The sequence below is a fragment of the Vicia villosa genome, linkage group LG2, assembly GCF_029867415.1.
Source record: "Vicia villosa cultivar HV-30 ecotype Madison, WI linkage group LG2, Vvil1.0, whole genome shotgun sequence".
NCBI classification, from domain to species: domain Eukaryota; kingdom Viridiplantae; phylum Streptophyta; class Magnoliopsida; order Fabales; family Fabaceae; genus Vicia; species Vicia villosa.
In genome coordinates this window covers 152086080-152108734 of record NC_081181.1, presented here as the reverse complement: position 1 = coordinate 152108734, position 22655 = coordinate 152086080, and the positions used below count along the sequence as shown (strand labels likewise).

The 22655-nt window shown below is 32.5% G+C and overlaps 1 protein-coding gene and 1 long non-coding RNA gene across 2 annotated transcripts; both read left to right on the top strand.

Annotated features, from left to right (window-relative positions):
* Positions 1 to 3905: 3905 nt before the first annotated feature.
* Positions 3906 to 6081, top strand: LOC131647087 (uncharacterized). Its single transcript, XM_058917000.1, has 7 exons — positions 3906 to 4117; positions 4403 to 4699; positions 4787 to 4869; positions 4974 to 5037; positions 5136 to 5253; positions 5498 to 5652; positions 5853 to 6081. The coding sequence occupies exons 2-7, from the start codon at positions 4637 to 4639 to the stop codon at positions 5934 to 5936; spliced, it is 567 nt and encodes a 188-aa protein (XP_058772983.1). The 5' UTR covers positions 3906 to 4117; positions 4403 to 4636; the 3' UTR covers positions 5937 to 6081.
* Positions 6082 to 19098: 13017 nt separating this feature from the next.
* Positions 19099 to 22451, top strand: LOC131647086 (uncharacterized). Its single transcript, XR_009297734.1, has 5 exons — positions 19099 to 19251; positions 19345 to 19461; positions 19882 to 20737; positions 21501 to 22037; positions 22120 to 22451. It is a non-coding gene; the product is annotated as an uncharacterized LOC131647086 (long non-coding RNA).
* Positions 22452 to 22655: the final 204 nt, after the last annotated feature.

Genomic DNA, 22655 nt, shown 5'->3' with positions numbered 1-22655 from the left:
CTTCTTCGCCACTTCTAGAGACCTCGAGCAAAACATGTAGCCGGACATCCATAAAGAAAGGAAGGCAATGTGCTCTTGATTAGAGACTTTGTCACATTACTTTTTATGATAGTGTTTGATATGAATGTTGAACGCAACTTTGTAGATATCAAACTCAATTGTGTCCTCAGCCATAAAGTTTGGATCATAGGTTTCACCAGTGGGTTTAAGCCCAGCAATGGCAGCTATATCGAAAAGAGTGGGTGTCATCACTCTGCAAGGAAGATGAAAAGTATGATGGGTTCTATCCCGAAAATATAAAGAGGAAACTATCATGGTTTGGCAATATGCAGGTCCTACTTTCGACAGTTGGATCAATTTGAAAATACCCATGTCTTTCAAGACTTGGGATTTCTTCTTTTCTAACTTCTCTAGCCAACCTAGATAATTAGAGGGGTCCTTAAACAAATGGCAGGATCGAAAAACCCTAAAACCATTATTGATGTATGTCAAGTTAAAGGGCTCGTTAGTCGAAGGGTTACCTTGTTGATCGGGATGAGGATTTTCCTCAATGTGAACCTCATCACTAGCCTTAGGTTTTCTAGTATTTGCTATGGGTTTGTATCTATAGTATGTTGGGAATAAATCCTTAAGTTTTTCAGGATAAGCAGTTAGGTCTGATAAGGGTCCTAACATAGCATGAGTTTTACCAGTAATAAAGATAGGGATTAATGCTTGTGACTGGTAAATCCTCCGATGTTCTTCAGTGAAAAACTCTGGCATATATTGTTTGTTACCCATAACCTTTGGCCCTAATATTTTGTGAACCGGAGGAAGACCACAAGTTTTCTTGGATTCATGCATATTCTTTGATGATTCTTTGCTGATTGTAGTGGATGACACCATTACTGCAACAAGCTTAAGAAGAAAAATGGGTTTTTTCTGTGAAGAAGGTGAAGAGAAAAGGAGAAGAGACTTGCGTCTGAGAAAATGCAGAGTAAGGAAAAGTGTTGAAAAAATGTATTTATAGAGTGGGAAGTGAAGCGATTTTCAAGTCAACATTGATGGTTGAAATATTAGTGGGACACATGTTAGTCGGAAAAGCCTATGAGATGACGATAGCAGTTGAATCTAGCGCATGATCTCCTATGAACTAGGGGCATGATGATTACACAAAGATTCTCACGTGGATTTTAAGGAGACGTTTGAGAAAAGTGTCATAATGATTATGACGTCATAGCAGTTGAAGAGTTTATGGCGTCGAAAAGAACTTTTAAAAAATGCCTTTTTCTTCACTATGTCAAAAATGACATTTTTGGGGGGCAATTTGTTAGCTGGAAGTTTCCGACATCAAGCTTAACTTAATGTGATGAGTAAAAAAGGAGATATTTTTTAAGGTATTTATGGTTTTCGACAGGAGTTTGTTGGTCATTCCTAGTCGAAGTCACCCTTGCATGAGAGGGAGATGTTGGATAAGACTTAGAAATGTTTTCTAAGTTTGAAGTTAGGATTCAATGAAAGCAGTACTATAATTGTATTCGACGAGGAGTTTGAATTTGAATAAAGAGATAACTGTATTTCGTCCTTATCCAGTTTCGAAGAAGAGACAAGTGTAATCTCAAGATAAATGGAAGACATGTCGAGTGAAACGTGTCACTTTTTGGGAAAAAGATCATTGATAGCAGTTATTTTGGCTTAGTGTGTGTGTGTGTATATATATATAGGGGTCTTAGTGTTATGATTTCCGTGTGTTCATTTGTGGTACAAACACTCATAAATACTCAAAGTATCTTGTGAATTGAGAAAACAGTTATTGAGAATGTACGTGTGAAAACACCAATATTTTATTTCAGTTTACAGTTCTTTTACATTTCCAACATTTATCTTTCATTGCAATTTCTTTTAGAAAAGCACTCTTTATTGCATTTCTTTTACATTCTGCAAGTTATATCTTTTAAACAAACAATATCTAAAATATGAATGTTGTCGAAGTGTTCAACATTCAAAAAAACGTAATCTAAACAATAGTGCATGTCCTAGTATTCACTGGTTGATCATATAAGTTAACCATTTTGTTGGAGACCATAGGTTGTTTACCAATTTTCATGGTAAACAGTGGCTAAAGTCGTTGACATCATTCGGGAGACTGGTCCAGGATTAGGTCTCAAATTGAATATTCATAGAACTAAGATTTTTTTCCTTCGTGTGATGGTAGTAAACTTCGTGGGGAGTTGTTTCTTTCAAACATTGGAAGGTTGAGGTTGGGGATGAAGTTGCTTGGAAAGGCTTTTAGTCGATGTGAAGGATTTATAGAGGAATTTTCCGTGAAGATAACAACCAAGGATGTTAAGTTAATGCATATTTTGCCACAACTAAGGGATCCTCAGAGTGAGCTTTTTCTAATTTGATCTTGCACGAGTATCGCCAAATTCTTTTTTGACCTTAGAATATGCCAACCTAATCATAGGGAGAAAGTGATTATTTGGTTTGATAAAGAGTTTTGAAGGCAGTAGAAGATATCGTGGTCAGTGGAGGTCCTTTATTCATGGACCTTAAATGGAGAATGACTTCTTTACCTATTAGAGTTAAAGGATTGACAATAGAGAATGCCTCATACGTGTTTGTGGCTACTAGGGCCTAATATTGGGTGTTATAGGTTCATATATTAAGAGACGGGGGGGATATACGGTATGGACCTTAATTTCGACAAAGCTTTGAATGGTATTAGTGTCGTAATACCAATTTTTGACCTTGTCAATTTTACTAGCAAGAACACTGTCCCTCCTAAAGCACAACGTGTTTCGACGAATGCCCTTTTTAGTAAAATTATTTAGGACACAAATGTAACGTTTGACATGACCACAACATAGAAAGCAATTTTTGGTTGTTAACAAGCAACACATACTCAAGATTTTCTCCTTGTTATCCCTATTAATGGTTTAGGTCAACATATGTCCCCGGTAGAGTACCGTACCATCCTTAAATATCGACTTATGATTCCCTTGTTTCTTGCTTATGAGGTTTGCCATGTTTTCAACAATGTGTTCTTGGATATATTTAAGAAACACACAATTCATTGTAAGGAGCTTCCAAGATTCAAATACCGACATGACTTAGTTATAAATGTCTTATTTAATGTATTTCGACGTGCTGGGGTATCTATAAAGAAATGTGTGCTTGTGAATTTCTTTACTAACCCACAAAAGAGAAAATCAACACTTAGCCCAACAAATGTTCTGGTGTACAAGTGGGTAAGAGGAAAACATGTATGTGTATACTTGATTGGGGTTTTCCCACTGTTGGGAATGAGGACTGTAGATTTTACTATATGACTGACAACTTTCAAAGCCGCTTCAAGTAAAGTGGTTAAGCATGAGAAAATGTGTAATCAACATGTTCTAATACCATTTATCTTTGATACTTTTGATTTTCTAACACAAAAAACATTGGATCTTTTAAAAAAAACACAAAGACTCATGCATAATAATATTGTGTATTCCAAGACAATAAAATTATTTTTAAAAATATTAATTTTATCATTAAGAAATTTGTAGCACAACTTATTAACCATTTGCTCTATAACAATTTAAAAGAGAAAAAAAAAAGACAAAACTTCAATTTGAATCAATGACAAGTTTGATGAAATCTCAAAGTTTTTATCGAAGATCCATATTTTTGTCTGATTCATTATAATCACAACAATACCACCACTGATTCAAACATGCAATGATTCAACACATATTAATTTATTAAAAACCAAATCGAGCTAAATGAATCGGTATTTATCATGGTTTAATTATGACACAAAAATTATGACACTCAAAAGTGATTGAAAGCATATAAATTTATGACACAAAAATTAATTAAAAATAAATTATAATTTTGGATAAACATAAAGAAAGAAAGAAAGGTAGGTTAGCAATGATGTTTAAGCTAAACAAAACAAAAAGATTAGAGACGTTGGTGCCGTAGTACTTAGGGTTGATTCCTTCGTTTGAAAGAAATCCATTGGCGTAATCAGTAGGAAGCAGCAGCAGCATCCGTCGTTTTCGTCCTACAAAGGAAGGAGATGATCCAATTTCTAACTTCCACAATACTGTCTTCTAGTTTTTTAGTAATTTAAAGCTAAAGAAAAGAGGTATTTCTTTTTTTAATTCTCTTGGATTGTTCTGTTTTTTCATTTTTAAATTGATGAATGAGGTTGATCAATTAGGAATTTAATTTGATTTAAATCTAATCGGTTAATCACTGTTCTACTGTAAATGTGCTTTCTTTTTTGTTTTGTGGAAGAGTTACTTGATGAATCCTCCACTCTTGATTATTGCACTTAACTTGATGAACAAGTTTTATCTTAGTTTTCAATAGTTTAGCAGCAACTTTGTTTTAGTTCATATCCAATTTCTTGGCATTCTTGATGTTTCAGGATTTTTCATCACTTGCATTCCACTTTCAAGTTCCAACGTGTTGTGTTGAACGGAACACTTATTACTGAATATCGCTTAATCGTAAGTCTTTGAGGCATTGTTTTCTGGTTGGAAAGGGAAGAGAGAGATCAACAATATGGAAGTCATTAGTTGAGTTTGATTCTAATAGAAATCAATCACGCGATCTAGCTTAGCTGTGCCTGTGGATTTGAACAACATTGCAGGCTGCTTTCATGTTGAAGTTGTTTACTCTTCGGAGGCTGCCATGGAGCCCCAATCATGGTAGTCAGGGAAAGGTTTGCTTTGACAAGATTTTGCACTGCATTTCTTTTGTCATTATGAAGGTTCTGTTATATCTTACCAACGTCATTTGTATTTTGTAGGTTCAGTTAACAGCTGCAGAAGTAGAGTCTCTTCGATCAGAACTTGTTGATTTAGAAGAGAAGGAGGCTCAGTTAAAAGCTCAGTGAGTGATCCTTACCTTTTGACTGTTGCAACATTTTCTGTCATACAATGTGATACTACAAGTCTACAAGATATCATCAACTTTGATCTTTTTCTTTGATACAGGTTGGAAAATATTGATGAAATTTTACGGTCAGCTCGTCTATCTGGATATTTATACATCCGAACTGTACTTACTTTCCAAACCTCCATTAGTTTACTTTGCATCTATCTGTCTGTCATTACCTAACAGATTAGTACTAACTGGCTGTCCCTTTTTTGCTACAGAGATGGGCGGCACTACCGGGTGAACCTCCAACTATTGATGATACCGAAGTAGATGATTGGCTTCCTCGCTTTGTTGTTCTTCAGGGTGAATGTTTATTCTTATATTTGTTGTGTACAGGTATGTAGTCTACGCAGAGCTGTAGTTTTCTTCACACTTCAATGTCAAAACAAAAAACACTTTTTTGTTATTGTACTCGATCTGAATTGAACGCGAGTTTCGCTAACATGTGGCTTTCAACAGTTTTAGTCAAAAGAACTTTTGTAGATTGACATTTTTTATATATGTCTGTTAAGTGCTAAAGAGTAGCTTGATCTTCATTTTCTAGTTAAATGCATGACAAAACAACTATCTGACATTGCAGACTTAAGTCCTCAAGATTCAACGCTTCTATCTGACATTGTTGAAGTAAACCAATTACCAAGTTTTAAGCGTGAAGATGGTGAGATGAGATACGCCTTTTCTATTTTAACTCGACAAGGTTTACGATATGAATGTTCAAGCAGTTCTAAGATACAGGTATGTCTAACTTAAGAATACTTAATTAGTAAGAAAGAAAAACTTATGAATATTTGTTTCTTAGTAGTTAACATTATACAGTGAACAATCAACAAATAGTTTTCTACATATTTTATGGATTATCAACTTCTAGTAACTGCACGGCGTATCTATTTTCATCATGTTAAACAAAGTAGCTCCCGCCTTTATTCCTTTTTCAGGTGGACTCATGGTTATCAGCTCTACAATCTGACTGCAAACTGGAATCTGATACATCAACTTCCAATGGTTCAATACAGATGTAATTACCTTGTATGCTGAATTTGAGATGGAATGAGAGATAAACTTTGCGTGTAAATATAAAACTAATGCTCTGATTATTTCTTCTTGTACATATACAACACAGAGTAACTGAGTAGAGACTGATGATTCCAGTTCTTAATTGTCCCATTAGATTTTGAACTAATATTCGTTGCAAGTTTGGTGATGGGAAAATTGAACAACTTACTTGATCTTTTCATTTTTTGGTGCTATTGAGAAGACTGGAAAAACTGGTCAAATTGAAAGACAGTTCTCCAAGTTTTCTTGAAAATTTTATATGATTATTTGAGAGATTTTGATTGTAATAATCATAAAAACAAAAAACATCAAATTAAGTTTTAGAAAAATGGTTCAAAAAGAAAGAATTCGAGTGAGACATTTTTAAGTCATTAGACTTGGAGTCTTTTTAAGTTAAGTTCGTGAAAAATGTTATACCTCAACATAGTATTTTATTGTCAATCATTATGTCCGGCCAAACAAAAAAATTCTTTAAATAAATGAATAATGTGTTTAATTTTAATATTTGCCATCTATTGTCAATTTAGTAAAAAAAATCTTTAAAAGGTAGTCAAAGTATAATGTTTCTTCTTTTAGCCCCTTAATTGAGTACAATTTTCTACACAAAAAAAATGTTTTTAAATGGTTGTTATTATTTTTAATTTCTTAAAAAAAATCTTTAAAATTATATTGATTCACTAATTCAATTTTAATCTCTTTTGATTTAGTTGATTAACTTTAAGTCCATTTACATTTTACACGAAAGTCCCAGTTGTTTTTCTAATCCCAAATCAAAATTATAATAAATAATTGAAAATAAATAATTAAAATTAAAAAGAGATTGCTTTCAAAGGCATCAATCGTGGTTACGCTCTCTCACTTTTTTCCAGAAATAAAACAACACCTCTTAAATGGTTTATCATTTTTAATATCTTGCAAAAAAAAAAAATCTTGATTAACTGATTCAATTCTGATTCAATTAGGTGGAGTTTCTCTTTTGATTTAGCTCATTAACTTTGAGCCCTTTTACAAAAGTCCAAATTGTGTTTTTAATCTCAAATAAAAATTATAATAAAAAGTTTATAATATAAAAAAAATGGATTCTAGAGTGAGGGACAATTAAGTTCCTCACTCATATACAGCTAATTTTAACCATTAGATTAAATAAATCCATGTAATATCAATAAATATTACTGTACTGAATATTAATCTTTCAATTCTTCTTCTCTTGTGTTGATAATTTCACGTATTGTTCATCGATGTCTCATTTTCAGAATCATAAATAAATAAAATAGATTTTTCTAAACATTAAACATTCCATACTAATATAGTGAAAGTAACTACCAAACTTGTCCTTCTCCTCTTCCATTAACTTTCCTATATCCACTTCTTGAAATTACATTGTGGGTTTTATGAACAAATGAAGTAACAACTTAATGGTCTAATGACAAATCATTTGATAATAGACTTGATTTATCATCGTAAAGCATCAATTCAAACCTAACATCCTTTTTCTTTTGGTTTGTTTTTGAAATTGTTAACATCCTTTTTGGCCACCAAAATTATTCTTAGTTTAATTTTTGTCTTTTTCAATTAATTGCATCATTTAGTTTGAAATCAATCATTGCTTAATTTGCACAACAATAACTCATTCTTCTCCGGTTTCAATTGAACTGTTATTTTCAAGTTCTAAATAAATTATCTATCAAATCAATCATTCAAATTTCTATCACACATTTGCATTTTTAATGTTCAATTTCCCCTTTTCCAACATTAATCAACCCATTGGAATTTTTCTACAAAACCCCGTCACTCTCATCCCGAGAAATAGCTGACCTGATTTTTTTCTTCTTGCTTTTTAAACCCTAATATTTTTATTTCTAGTTCACTTTAGATCATTCACCATGCAAATCTTAAATCATTCACCATACATTGTAAAAAATTGTGGATGGTTGCGGTCACAAGTGAACCACGATATCTAACACCAAAGAGAGCACTTCAGGATGATTTTTATTGATAATGAAGTAAGAAATTATCTCTCTACCTACATTTATTTTGACTTATGTGTTTCGATGAAATTAATTTTGATATTTGCATTGTTTTACTTTCAAACCTTCTTATGCATACCAACTTTGTCCATTATGCATATTATGCTATTCCATTTCTTAACTTTTATAACCTTTAACTTTTGAATTTATGAACTTTTAATTATATAGCTCTGATACAACATTTCTATAACTTTTTTGAATAACTGAACAACGTTTATGTTACATTTATGTATTGACTTCTATAATGCCTTTATTTTACATTGCAGTGATACTTTCTATTGTTTTGTTTACTACAAATATTTAGAGTTTGAAGAAGAGATTTCAAATCTGCTGGCTGAACGCGGAGATGTGGAAGATGGGTTACTACATTGCAACTACCGAGGATCGAACCCTGGACCAACAGCCTACACCTGCTCAGTTAGGGATGTCAATTGCATCTGTTAATGGAGATCCCTGTGGGAAATATCTGTGTGGAGATTCAAAGTTGGGGATTTTTTTCTCCGTGGGGATGGGGATGGAGGGAAAAGTTCCCCCGATAACACTTTAAAACGGAAAAAAAACAAAATACTAGTGTCATAGTTTTGATCAAAAAGTGTAAAAAATTTCTTAAGATTCAATTTCCGTGGGGATCTATGGGGATGAGGATGAAGGGAAATATTCTCCCGTGGCGGAGATTGGGGATGGGGAATAAATTTGGGGGCGGGGCGGAGAGCGGAGAAGCATCCTCCGAACAATCTCTACCCTGTTGACATCCCTACGCTCAGTCGGTAAGTGCCAACTGAGCTACTCCACCCACCCTTGTCTTTTTATAGTAGTTGATTGAGAGAGAAAAGTGCTCCACCATAAGTATATTAATTGATGTTAATATAAAATTATTTTATATTAACTTGTCAATATAAAATTATTTTATATTGATAGTACATATTTTATTTGTTATATCACCGACCTTTATATTTTATAATCTTAACTTTATACGTCAATAAAATAAAAGTCAAAATGTCTAACCCATATTTTAAGCCGCGTGAAATTGAGATGGTTTCAAGGAACTTTTCCAAATTCAACTATATTCAATTTGCTAATATTAGAAAAGAATAGACATCAATTGACGTCAATTATTTTCATCTAACAATTTGTAAAATGGTACTAGACATTTAATATATACCAAATTATCTAAAGTCTCATCCAAAATATCATAAAATGAACATAATAATACAAAACAACATTAATATTTATCTCTAACTCATCAACACTTCATTTAATACATTATCTTACCTTTTCATGAAAAAAATAGGATATGAATGTACAAAAGACATTCTCCAAAAAATAGACATGTAATTATATTGACCTTTTATTGAATGGTCTATATTAAAATATTTAATAAAAAAATCTCTTTACACAACCATGCATCTTTTTAAAGGTCTCTAGTAAAAATTCTAAAATATTTTTAGAATTTACATGTGTACATTCGAACTTTTTTTTTCTAAAAAATTTGACTTCGCATATGCATTCAAGTCGTTTTTTTTTAGAAAAAAAATGAGTTCGAACATGCATATTCAAAATTATTAAATTTAGTCCAGCGTCAACAGACGATTTTTCTCACTCTTCATTTGTATGTTCAAAGACACCCAAAACTCATTTTTTTTTTTCAAAATTTGTATTTTTACTTATTTGAAATAATGCTTCACTTAGATTGAAGTATCAAATGTTCTTTTGAAGTATCTCCGACTCATTTCAAGTCATCTTCAAAGCACTTTCCAAACTCCAACACTGTGTAAAATTTTTAAAAATTTATTCCATTGCTAAAATTGATTTTAAGTTAGTTATAATCAATAATAATATATATGTTGATGTTATAGAAGTAAAATTTTGGTGTTTTGGTGTAAAAATCAATTTTTGGGAGGACTTAGGGCAAGAAGAGCATCTTTGCAAAAAATGACCGATCGCAGGTTGTTTCGCAAGTTCATTTTCAAAATTTCCTCTAACCAGTTTCGGATATGCACTTGTGAAATCTTCCATGAGTTGTTTTTTTAAATATTTATTTTTAATTTCTTTATTGCTTGTTTCAGGAAAATGACTGACAACCAATTACCGACGGATCAACTAAGACAAGGCAGGTCAAGCCAGACAGTCTCTGCTCGGTGTGAGAGAGTTGCACAACAAGGAATGACTCGAGGACGGAGTTGAGTCCGACAGGAGGAAGCGCCTACAAGGTCCTCATCTGCACCGAGGAGTAGCCTGTCTCAGACGTCATTCTCTCGTGACCATGAGCAGATTGAGGTTACTCGGGAGGAGGAGGTACCAGAGTAGGATGGGGTACTTGAGGAGGAGGTTCACCCTGAGCATGACGAGGTTGCTCAGGAGGATGTTTATGATGCACATGTTGCTTGGATCGATGCAACAATGGAGGGGGAAAACATCAACTACCCGAAAGGGCCTTCTGACACTTCCTTCTTGATATACTATCATGACCATTCCGCTCGACATATTTGGGATGGAGAGGTTTTTTTTTTTGCTCTTTTTCATTTAAACGATTTACTCGCAAATATTTGGGATGGATTTAAACGGTTTATTCATTATCCAGCAACAACTAACATTGAAGTTATTGTTTTTTTTTGTTGTGACAGGAACGTTTGCCCATTAGATCCGTGAACCATTCGCGGAAAATCTTTGATTTATTTAAACCACATGCTGAGTGGTTTAATGATGTTATTATTGAATCCGGACTTGGTGAATTATGTTGTACTAGATATTTTACCATAAGCCATGGCATGCAGGGGGCATTTGCCGAAAGATGGCACAAGGAGACGTCTTCTTTCCACTTTCCTGTTGGCGAGTTGACGGTCACCCTCCATGACGTGGCTTGTATGCTCCACCCACTTATCAAGGGAGGTTATTGAACCATTCTCGGATACAACGGGTTGAGGCGGTTGAGTGGATGGTAGATTATTTGTGTATGGATCAATTTGCGGCAGCAAATGAGTGCAGAACAACGAATGGGGCCCATGTTAGATTCTACACCCTGAAAGTGCCTTATGAACACCACTTAGTGGCGGAAGTTGGGGCCGAGGATGATGGTGATGCGATTTTTGTTGAGTACCACTGCGGTTGTGCTTTGTGATGTTGGTTCATGTTCTTGGTTGCCACATCCCTCTTTGTGGACAAAAGTGCAACCTACGTGGACATGACATACCTTCAGTATTTTATTTATTTGACTACAGCTCATGAGTGGAACTGGGGAGCTGCCATTTTGGTATATATATACCAAAAGCTGAATGAAGCATGCAACTGAAGGACTAGGCAGTTGACTGGCTCTTACACACTCCTCATGGTACCTTTCATTTCAATTATATGACATTGAATCTGTTATTTATTAATGTTTTCTTACATATTTTTCTATTTGTGTTTTAGAGCTGAATCATCTCTTACTTCCATCGCATTCATGGCTACGATCATGATCCGTTGTATACTGACAACATGCCTAGGGTTGCAAGATACCTCCTCCAAATGGGGAATCATAAAGTGACGCCATGTCAAGTATAACTCGATCGTAATGTTCATGATGACATAAATCGGACGTTGTTCCGTGATTACGGGAATGTTGTCCCCTTCGACCGCATCTCATTATATTTCTGATGGTTAGCATGTGGGACAAACACTATGGTCAGGTATTTGCCTAAAATAGTGCATGAGACATTTTGGACGTGTGCAGATGATACCTAGGTTTCCATTTGAGGATGCTTTCGACACAATTACCTATCGAGCTCTCATTGATATCTATTAGGATTTGTCGCATTATTTTGTGCCAGAGGAGTATCGGGGGATGCGGGCATCCCAGAGCTGGCACTGTGTAGAGGATTACGTGACGTGGTTTTTTAAAGTATCACATCATATCATGACACCGACTTCTCCTGGGCGTCCACCTAGGTCAGCTCATAAGGAGCTCTTGGAAAATCAACAAGTCGAGGATGATCATGCCACTGATGTCCTGCCGATATGTCAGCGAATACAATTGATTAGGAAGGAGGCATTAGATAGAAGAATCATTCAGGAAGGCGGTGCAGAGGCGGTTGCCAAAGTTGAGAGGATGGTCAGGAGGCGTCCAGTGCGGTGGGCTATAAGAGGCAAAGGAGGTCGCGGGCGGTTAGGATTAGGCATACTCAGTAGCACTTGCCTACGTTTTATGTTTTATATTTCGTGTTGTAATATTTGTACATTTTGAACTTTCAGAACAATCGTTGTCCTGTATTTTCGTATTTTGGAATATTTTACATAGTTGTTATTTTCAAATCATTTTATCGGATAAATGGTATCAACTTTAATTAGTCCATTTCTCTGATTTTATCAATGTAATGATGAAGTTTTTTACAAAAATGACTGATTCAGAGCAAAATTCGCACGTTCATATCCAAAATATTTGTTTTTAGATGGTTTCGGATATGCATATGCGAAAAAATCTCTCATATTTTAATTCTAACTTTTATATGATAAATCATTGGAAAAAAGGTCATTTCAGATATGCATATCTGAAACATCTTGAAAATGTGAAAAAGTACTTTCGGATATGCATATGCGAAGGGTATTTTAGAGTTTTTAGAGGTGTTTTTCACCTTATATAAGTGTACAAAGAGATTCTCTTAAAATACATGTTAAGCAGGACATTGTATGGCTTAATTATATAATTTGTCTTAAGCTATTTGGGTAGAGACGAATTAACTTTTTAATTGTTCAAACGAAGCTTATGACTTTTTTCTCTATTTTTTAACTAAAGTTAAATATATTTGTGGTCTTTATAAATTTTTTATATTTTATTTTAAATCTTGCAAAAATTCTCATTAAAGAATGATATATCTAAAAAATTTCACACATTTTTGGTCTCTCCTGCTGAAATTGCGCTAAAATCGTCTATAATTCAGTTGTTAATTAATAAACCGTCGCTAAAACTGTCTCTAATTCAATCGTTAAGTTGTAAAAATCATTGATAAGTTGCAAGAGGGACCAAAAGTGTGATAGGAGGACAATTCTTTAAAGGATATTTTTCAAGGGACTAAAAATGAAAATAAAATATTTAGAAGGACTAAAAACATATTTAATTCTTTTAATTAATCATGATAGAAAAATTATAAACGTATTTCTTTCACTCCTACAAAATATAGTATTTATTTCTAAGGGTGCGTTTGATATGTTAAAAAATAGGATAGTGGACATCACAATTCTAATTGTTCAACGTTTTATTTAAAAAATATTTACGAAACAAAACAAAATTTAAGATTAGGGACTGAACAAACACTAAATTTTTTGTCCTTCACAAAATCATGGGACTGTTGGGATTGAGCTCCCTTTCTATGTGGAGAAATGTCTTAATATGGTTAACCTATTTGTATCACTTATCTAAGTGGTAATGATCAATTTAAGGTTAAGAGAGATAGAAAGAAAATAAGTATTTAAAAGAGAGAGAAAATGAGAAACCTACTCTTGTTTTTCTAACAAATCTCGCTAAATCGACGATTTTTGATTTGTTAATCGTCGCATTAAGCTCAAATTTAGAGGGCATGTTCGCAACTCCTGTATTTAACTTTTGACCGTTCAGAATTTGAAAACAAGGTCCAAGCTGAGAGATATTTGATTTGCACTGAAGTTGCAGATTTGTGTAATTTTCAGCTTTTTTATTCTTATTTAAAAGCTAGTTTGCTTTGTGATTTTTGGGTGTTAGCACTAGTTTCTGAATCACTTTAAGACTCTTGTATCCTTATTTGATTATAGTGGAGTTATTTCTTTGGTCTAGACAACTCATGATTTTTACTCTCATATTGAGGAATTTTCTACGTTAAAATATCAGTGTTCTTTTGTGCCTTTATTTGTTCGATTTGCTGTCATATATTTGTTGTTGATCCTAATAGGTTCTTACAAGTTTGAGGAATTTTATATCCGCTGCATATTAGTTTGTTATTATGTGTTAATTTCTCATCAGAGCTCTTGTTACAGGTAGAGGTGACAAAATGGGTCGTGGTCCGCCGGGCCGACCCGCGCACCCGCCAAAAAATGACGGGTTGGGTTGACATTTTAGGTTCGCCGTCCGCCATTGCCCGTCTCGTCAAAATCCGCCGCCCGCCATAGTCCGCCCAGCCAAAGCCCGCCGCTCCGTCAAAATCCGTTATTTTTTAAGTTAATTCTACTAATTCTAATTCTTGACGATTTTATTTTATACATTTATTTGTGAATATATGAAATATCTTTAAGTAAAATTTGTTAAAAAAATGTTTTTTAAAAAATTGTTCTAAAAACTATGTGAAAAATCTAGTTAAAATGTAAACAAATATATTAAAAAAATAAAAAAATAGGCGGGTAAGTCCGTCGCTCGCCAACCCGCCACCTTGGCGGGTTAGGTTTTTATGCCCATTTCAATTTGCAGGTTTGCCCACCCCGCGCTTTATTTTGGCGGACATACGACGGGCCGGGACGGGTCGCCTGCTTTGCCACCCCTTGTTACAAGAGGCCGCGGAGGAACGCCTCGAGGGTGACAAGCAGACTCATCATCCGCCATACTCAGTAATTTTTATTGATTTTTTTGTTATTTGGTTATACTTTTTTGTTATTCGGTTTGGATTACATTTTTGTATCTTGTAGTTCGAGTTCAATAGCTTTTTGTTATTTAGTAATTTATGACTTTTTTCCAATAGTACAGATATTTGTATTCTGTGCGAATCAATCTTAAATATATTAAAATGGTTCTGATACTAGTAACAGCAGAAACCAGCAATATATTGTCGGTTTGAAACCGCAAATATACTTCTGGTTTTCAGTCAATTTTAACAATAAATAGTGTGCACTGAAACTATACTTCCAATTTTATAGAGATATTTTAGAAATTATAAAAGGTCTTTCTTTTGGACATGAGATGGAATAAGAAATTCCCTTTAATAATTGTAAATATGTTTTTTTCAAGTGTTTTCAAGATCCAAGTAATACAAAACTTTACATCCAAGTCTTTTTGCCCCACATCAACTCTATGTTACAAGATCCTGGTTTTTTATTTTCCCAACATTTTTAACTATTATTTGTTGTAATTATTTTCCTATTTTTATTTATAATTATTTTTGCTAATTAAACATGCGGTCTTAAACCATTACTGATAACATACTAGAACAAGTTTGAATGCACGAATTTATTTTTAATTAAAAAATAGAAATTTTAAAGAATGTTTCTGAAATACTCGTTAGTCTGACCCTTAATAAAAATATATTTTTTCATAAAATAATTAAATTTCTATACTTTAATCAAACACGAGTAATTTATCTAGTACTATTAACCATAGTATTAACAATAATAAGACAACTACGTAACCTTGCATTTCGTTATATACGAGGTACCTACTACATTTACTCTAACATTAAAAACTACAGTACCATGTGCAACCTACTCGCAACGCAATCCGTGCTAAGGAACGTGTGTTCGGTTAAAGTTTGCATTTTATGACTTTCTAGAATCACCGACCTTTAAATTTTTTACGATTAATTTGCCATTACTAGAAAATAAATAGACAAACAATTGACGTCAATTGTTTTCACCTAACAATTTGTAAATAGATAGAAGTCATTTAATACGTACCAAATAGAGTCTCAATTTACGAAATGTCTTCAAAAAATGAACATGTACCAAAATAGAGACAAAGCAACATTAATATTTATTTCTAACTCATCAACGCTTCATTTAATACAGTATCTTATCTTTACAAAAAAGAAAGAGGTTTTTGAGTATGAAAAAAACATTCTCCAAAAAGGGTCCAAGAACTAGAATTGTAAAATTGTAATAATATTAGACCTTTTATTGGATGGTCCACAATAAAATACATGTTAGCATATTGGAACATTGTTTGGCTTTTTATTTATTTATATAATTTGGCTCAAGCTATTTGGGTAGAGACGGATTAATTTTTGATTTGTTCAACTTTAAACCACACATATAACTTTATTTTGCTTCTATTTAAGTTTTATATTTAATCACGATAACTTATTTCACCCATACAATATATAATATTTATTTCTAAGAACAACAATATAATACTATTAGTTTTTTAATAACATCATAATTTTTGTTCCATAATAACTACTTCTGATATCATAAAAAATGAAAGAAAAAAAAATAATAACATTTTAGAACATTAGTATAAATTTGTAATTCATAATTGTTCAATAAATGATGAAGTAAAATTTGTTGCAATGAATTTGAGTTTTTAGTACAGTAGAGAGAGTGTTTATTAGCAATATTAATATTTGGAGTTCAAATTAATAAGAAAATAAAAATAACGAGAGGGAGAAGAATTTAAATACATGAGAATGATGTATTTTTTCTTTTAAACAGTGGGAACAATTTAAAACAAAAAGTATAGAGTGAGTTGTGGATCGTGGTATGCTCTCTCATTGATCTGGACGACTAGTGTTCATAGAGACGAAATTACATGTTTTAAAAAAATAGAGAATTATCTCCTCTTTGCGCTTACTACTTTTGCATTATCATTGTGCCTTTCGTCTTAGGCTTTTAAGTATCCCATAATTAGTTCGTTTAGTGCACATAGTAAAAGAAATAGTAAAAATTAAATTATTAATTTAACTCTATAAATATAATAAAATATATAAAAATTTCAAGAGACGAGATACTTTGCACGTTCAACTACAATATTCAATTTTTTCAGAGGTGTTGTTGTAGATGCTTTGCACTTTCGACTACAACAATCAATGCTCCACAGTACCGAGCCCGCCTTAAGATTTCATGGGTGCTGTCGTAGACAATTTGCACGTTCGACTATATAAATCAATACCCCACTTCGTCGAACATGCCTAAAGATTTTAGGAGAGTTGTCGGAGATGCATTGGACGTACGACTACAATCAATTATCCCAGGGGTGTAACACCCTTTTAAATCCACATATATTTTACGAAAAGTTTAATTGAAAATTACCAGATAAGGGTGTCACACGTCATAAAACATAGTCAAAATAATCTTGCTCTGTAATACGGGTTATAAGCATAATGAAAACTATTCATAAATATGCATATGCATGTTATTTATTCAACTTCATAAATTAATCAAAACATCGCAGCAGAATCATCATCATAATATTTATTATCAACTTCCAAACTCATGACATAAGTCTTATTAAAGAGTTGAAACAAAACATAATGTGACATTAAATTATTCCACAAAGCGTTCCCAATCGGATGTTACATATCAGGGCAAAGGGCAAGACACCTCTATAAATAACGAAAACTACTAAAATATTTCAAGAGTTATCTTCCTTACATCCGCAATCTACTCCTGACTATCTGCACGTTATCCACGTGGAGGCAATATTCAAACATAAAGGGTAAGTATTCACAATCAATTATAAAATTTTGGATTAATGAACTTTTTAGTCCCTCTAAATATTCCAGATTTTGTTTTTAATCCCTCTAAATTCTTTTTCAAAGAATAGTCCCTCTAAAATTTTTCATCCACACTTTAATCCCTCCTGCTAACGTCCGTTAACAGAGCTGACGTGGCACTACCAGCGTGGCAAAGATGCTGACATGGATGCCACGTGGCATTTGGTCCCATTTTAAATTTTTTATATAAATTGTATTTATAGCGACAGAATTTTTTTTTTAATAGCCTAGAATTTGTAGCTAATTTGGTTTTGCGGGAAAAAAATTTGATTTTGAGTGTATTGATTATGTAAAATTGATTTTGGGTAAAAGTTAGTTAAATGTAATGTGATTTATATTTAGAAAAATTCTTGCAAAAGTGAATTGATCAATAAATTTCAAAAAATCACGTTTGATCAAAAGTTATACATTCAACATTTGATTCTTCTAATTATTTGGTTCTATTAATTATTTGGTTCTTCTAACTACAACCATATTTGGTTCTTCTAATTATTTATGAAATTTTCTTTTTCTATACTATCTCTCTTCACATGATATCTTCAATACATCGTATTCCACATTAAAAGATATGATGGGCACAACTATATTTGGTTAGTCTATTTATTTATTCATATAATTTGTCTCAAACCTACTAGAGTTGTTCAACCGACACATATAATCAAGAAAATAAAAAATAAAAAGATTATGTTAGAAAAAACAATAGAAAAATTGATTATCAATTTTTAATTAAATTAATACGCAATTATTAAGAATAATTTTTCCTTTAAAGCCACGTGTTAGCATTATCCATTACTATTATTTACTAACAATGTTATAATTTTGTTTAATACTAATTTAAATGATAAAATATAAAATATAATAAGTATTTGCTAGGTTGGAGGTAGGTTTCAATATGAAATATCTTTACATGTCTCTTCTGATAATTTAATAATTCGGTCAAATTCCTTTTAATTTTGTTGCGAAATATTTGCAGAATGACTCAAAACAATTAAGAAAAATTATTTAAAGTTTAAATACACAAAAAAAAATTTGATGCTAAAGTAAATGGTTTAAAAGCAAAAGTGAAAGCAAAACTATATAATAAAACATAAGAACAATAAAAAAAAACAAGAATACGTTAACTTATTTATTCAATTTAATCAAAGAATATACTATGGAGAGGGAACAACTCTCTTATTTACTATAATTTTAAAAATTATAAGATTATAAATGAATTACAGTAGATTTTTTTTAGTTGTCACAAGCCAGTTTAGAAATGTTTCATAATCTCGTTACATGCTTTCAAAAATTTCTCAAATTCCAAAAAAGAATTTCTGCTTTTGTCTATTTTTTTAGACCACTAAAAATTGTGAAGATAAAAATAACAAATATACAAGTATCTTATAATATTTTTATATTAACTTAGATTATTGTTAATGTCTTAAAAATAAAACTAAATTTGAAAAAGATAAATCTTAAATCATTATGTTTTCAAAATCATTAATAAAAAAAACAATAATATTGTAAAATAATTAAAATTCAAAAATACACTAAAATAGTTGTCATCATCTTTTTCAAATAGCACTCTATTATAAATAAAATATAATATAGATAGAAGAGCCGAAGAGCCAAAATTATAATATATTCTATAATTTTTTTATAGGATATATTTATATCAATATATTTTTTGTTGGTTTTTAGTAGGGTTGTTATTGGAGCTGAAGAGCCGAAATTCACTCACGAATCGGTTCATTGGAACCGAACCATTGGATCGGCCGCATGTTGGTCTAGTAATGGATATAATTTTAATCCATATTCAGAACAAATAATCGGACCATTTATTCAACGGGTACCCGGTAAGTATTCATATAAATTCTTTAGTTTTTTCATTTCTCTCTCTCTCTCTCTCTCTCTCTCTCTCACTCTTCTGTTCTGTATCTGTCTCCTAGGGTTTCTTCTTCCTCCCAAATTCTGATCAAGCCAAAGTGGTTCCTTGCACGAGTGTTTGAATAATTTCTGTTAATGTGATTTGTTCAAGACTTCAAGCCTACTAGTACTACAATTGTGTAATGTTTTCAAACTCTTTTATTTCTTCTTTCTGTTCTAATATGTTTACAATGTTTGCATGTTTGATATGTTGAAGACTTCTTTACCTGGTATCAATTTTGACATAAAATGTTGAGATTTTGGAATCGTTCTTGACCCTATTTCAATGATGTTACAAAATTTTGATCTAAATTGTTTGAGTATTTGTTGTTTATATTGCTTGAGTTGTGATAAAAAATGTTTGAGAAGATGATTATGTTGATGAGTATTATTCTTCATTAGGGTTTTGGGGTTTTAAATTGAGGTTCTTTTTGTTTCAATTTCGAACACAATTTTAACCTAAATTGTTTGAGTATTTGATTTGTTCTTTATATTGCTTGAGTTTTGATAAAAAAATGTTTAAGTATTTGATTTTGTTGCTGAGTTTTGTTCTTCATTAGGGTTCGGCCTTACAATTGACATGTGGTGATCTGGTGAGCAGATGATAGGTTATATGATTGTGACTGGTCATTTCATTGATTCAAAATGATAGCTTCACAAGAGAGTTTTATCTTTTAAGAATGTGCCACCACCACATTCTGGTGAGGTTTTGTGTAAGGAATTGATTAAGGTCATGGATGATTGGGGAATAAGGGATAAGGTTGTTTCAATTTCAGTTGATAATGCTAGTGCCAATGATAATTGCATTTTAGGTTGAAGAGAGATTATTCTGGTAGGAGAAATCTACCATTGAATGGTAAACTGTTTCATGTGAGATTTTGTGCACACATCTTAAATTTGTTGGTTCAAAATGGTCTTGATATGATTAAGGTGACTGTTGATAAAATTAGAAATGGAGTCAAATACTTGCTGAATTCTGAAACTAGATGTAAAGCCTTCAAAAAAATTGTTGATGAGTTGCAACTTAAAGGCAGAATGCAAGTGTTGGACACTAAGACAAGGTGGAACTCAACTTGGTTGATACCACTACAGAGAAGTCTGGCCTAGATATGCTGAAGAAAATGGTGCATTTCTCAACTATTTGCCTGATGCAAATGATTGGGAAGATGTTCATGATATTTGCAAGTTCTTGGAGGTTTTTGCTGATGTTACATCAATTATTAGTGGCACCTCTTACCATACTGCCAATTTGTTTTTGGCTGAGTTTTACAGGGTGAACGTTCTACTTGATAAACCTTCAAGCATCTCAAATAATCCTCAGCTGCAAGCGCTTGCTAATGAAACGAAGTTGAAATATGACAAGTATTGGTTAGAGTCTAATACATTAATTTTTATTGGTGCAGTTATTGATCCAAGGTATGTACATTTTACAAGTAGATAGTTAATTATGTTTCCATTGTATTGTACAATAGGTAGCTACTATTCTTCTTGGTATGTTGCTTTGAGATTCAACCTTGGCCTATGATAAATTTTGTTGCCTTGTTTTGAATTGTGATTCTATTTGATCAATTGGTATTAGTTGAGGCCACTTCTATTTGCCCAATCCAAAAGTACTTCTATTTAATGAATTGTTCATATGATGAATTCGGTTTCTTAGTTATGTACTTCTGTTTGATTTAATCTTGGCCTATGATGAATTATGTTGCCTATAAATAAATGTTGAGGCCACTTCTATCTGTCTAATCTGCTTGTGGTTTTGTTTGATGAATTGTTCATATGATGACTTCTGTTGCCTTGTTGTGCCTTGTGATTCAACCTTGGCCTATGAAGAATTATGGTGTCTTTGTTGTGAATCTGAGGCAAATTCAATTATCTAACATTGTGAGTTGTGACTCAATTGCGCCTATGATTAATTATGCTGCCTAGTGAGTTGTGATTTAATTGTGCCTATGATGAATTATGAAATTATGCTAGATATGAATATGATTATAGCAGTCTCTGAGGCCAATTCTGTTACCTCAATCTGATATGAATTTAGTTGTGTCTAGGGCCAATTTTGTTACCTCATGGTGTCTTTTGTTGCCTATGATGAAATCAAGGCCAAACAATGTTGAAAATAAATTATGCAAATAGGTATAGATGAATTTAAGTTGGTTGACAACTTTACTTGTTCAAATAGGTATAAAATGATCTTCATCAAATGAGTATATCCATTATTGTATCCAAATCCTACTCAAGCCACTGCCTATGAATAAGAGTTAACAACTAATTCTTCCAATTGTATCAAGATACTTATGGAACCAATGATGAGAATGTCCGTGTATCTGAGACTCCAGAGGTTGGATCTAGTTATGGATTGAGAAGGAGGAGTTTTGAGATGTTTTTAGAAACTGTTGTTGGTAACACTAATTCAAAATCTGATCTTGAAATATATCTCGAGGAGCCTCCCTTGAAAGTTCCCCCTAAAACTAAGTTTGATGTTTTAACATGGTGGATGGGGAATGAAGCAAAGTATCCTGTTCTTAGTAAATTGGCAAAGGATATTCTAACTGTTCCAGTTACAACTGTTGCTTCTGAATAAACATTTAGTGCTGGTAAAAGGGTTATTGATCCGAAACGACATTCTGTAAAAACTAAGACAGTTGAAATAGTTCTTTGTGGGGGTGATTGGGTGAAGGAGAAGTATGAAATTGAAAAGGACTGCACTGCTAGCATTGTAAGTAACCTTTGATTATGGTCTATTTTAATTGAATAATTATATTACTTATGCTTATGAAGTTATCCTTTTACTTTTGTAGCTTGAAGAACCTCAAGATGAACCTTTAACATATCATTTTGGTGAGGATCCGGTTGTCGCTTCTTCTACAACAACAACTTGAAGATATAATTGCAATGCCAATGATGAGATTGTTCCGAGGCATCATTAACAAATGTAATGATATTTTGTGTTTTTTTTTTTAAACAAAAGTTTCATAACTCATGTTTGAACAATGTTTAATTATTTGCATCAACTTCTATTTTGAACATGTGACTTGAATATGTGAATTTTGATTAAAATGTAATGTGACTGTCAAATACTCAAATTGGAATGAGATTCTGTTAATTTGTTACTGTATTTTATTGTGAAAATGATGTGAATTTTGCTTAAATTTTTATTTTTTATTTTTTTCTCTCTAATTCGGGTGGTCGGGATACCTGATCCAAAATCATCGGTTAGATTTCGGTTTTTCAATAACAAATTCTCAAGTATTCGGTTTGGTCCCGGTTTACCCGAACGCACCGAATCGGTTTCGTTTCAAAAATTAACCAATATTATTTAGGTCCGGTCCTAGTT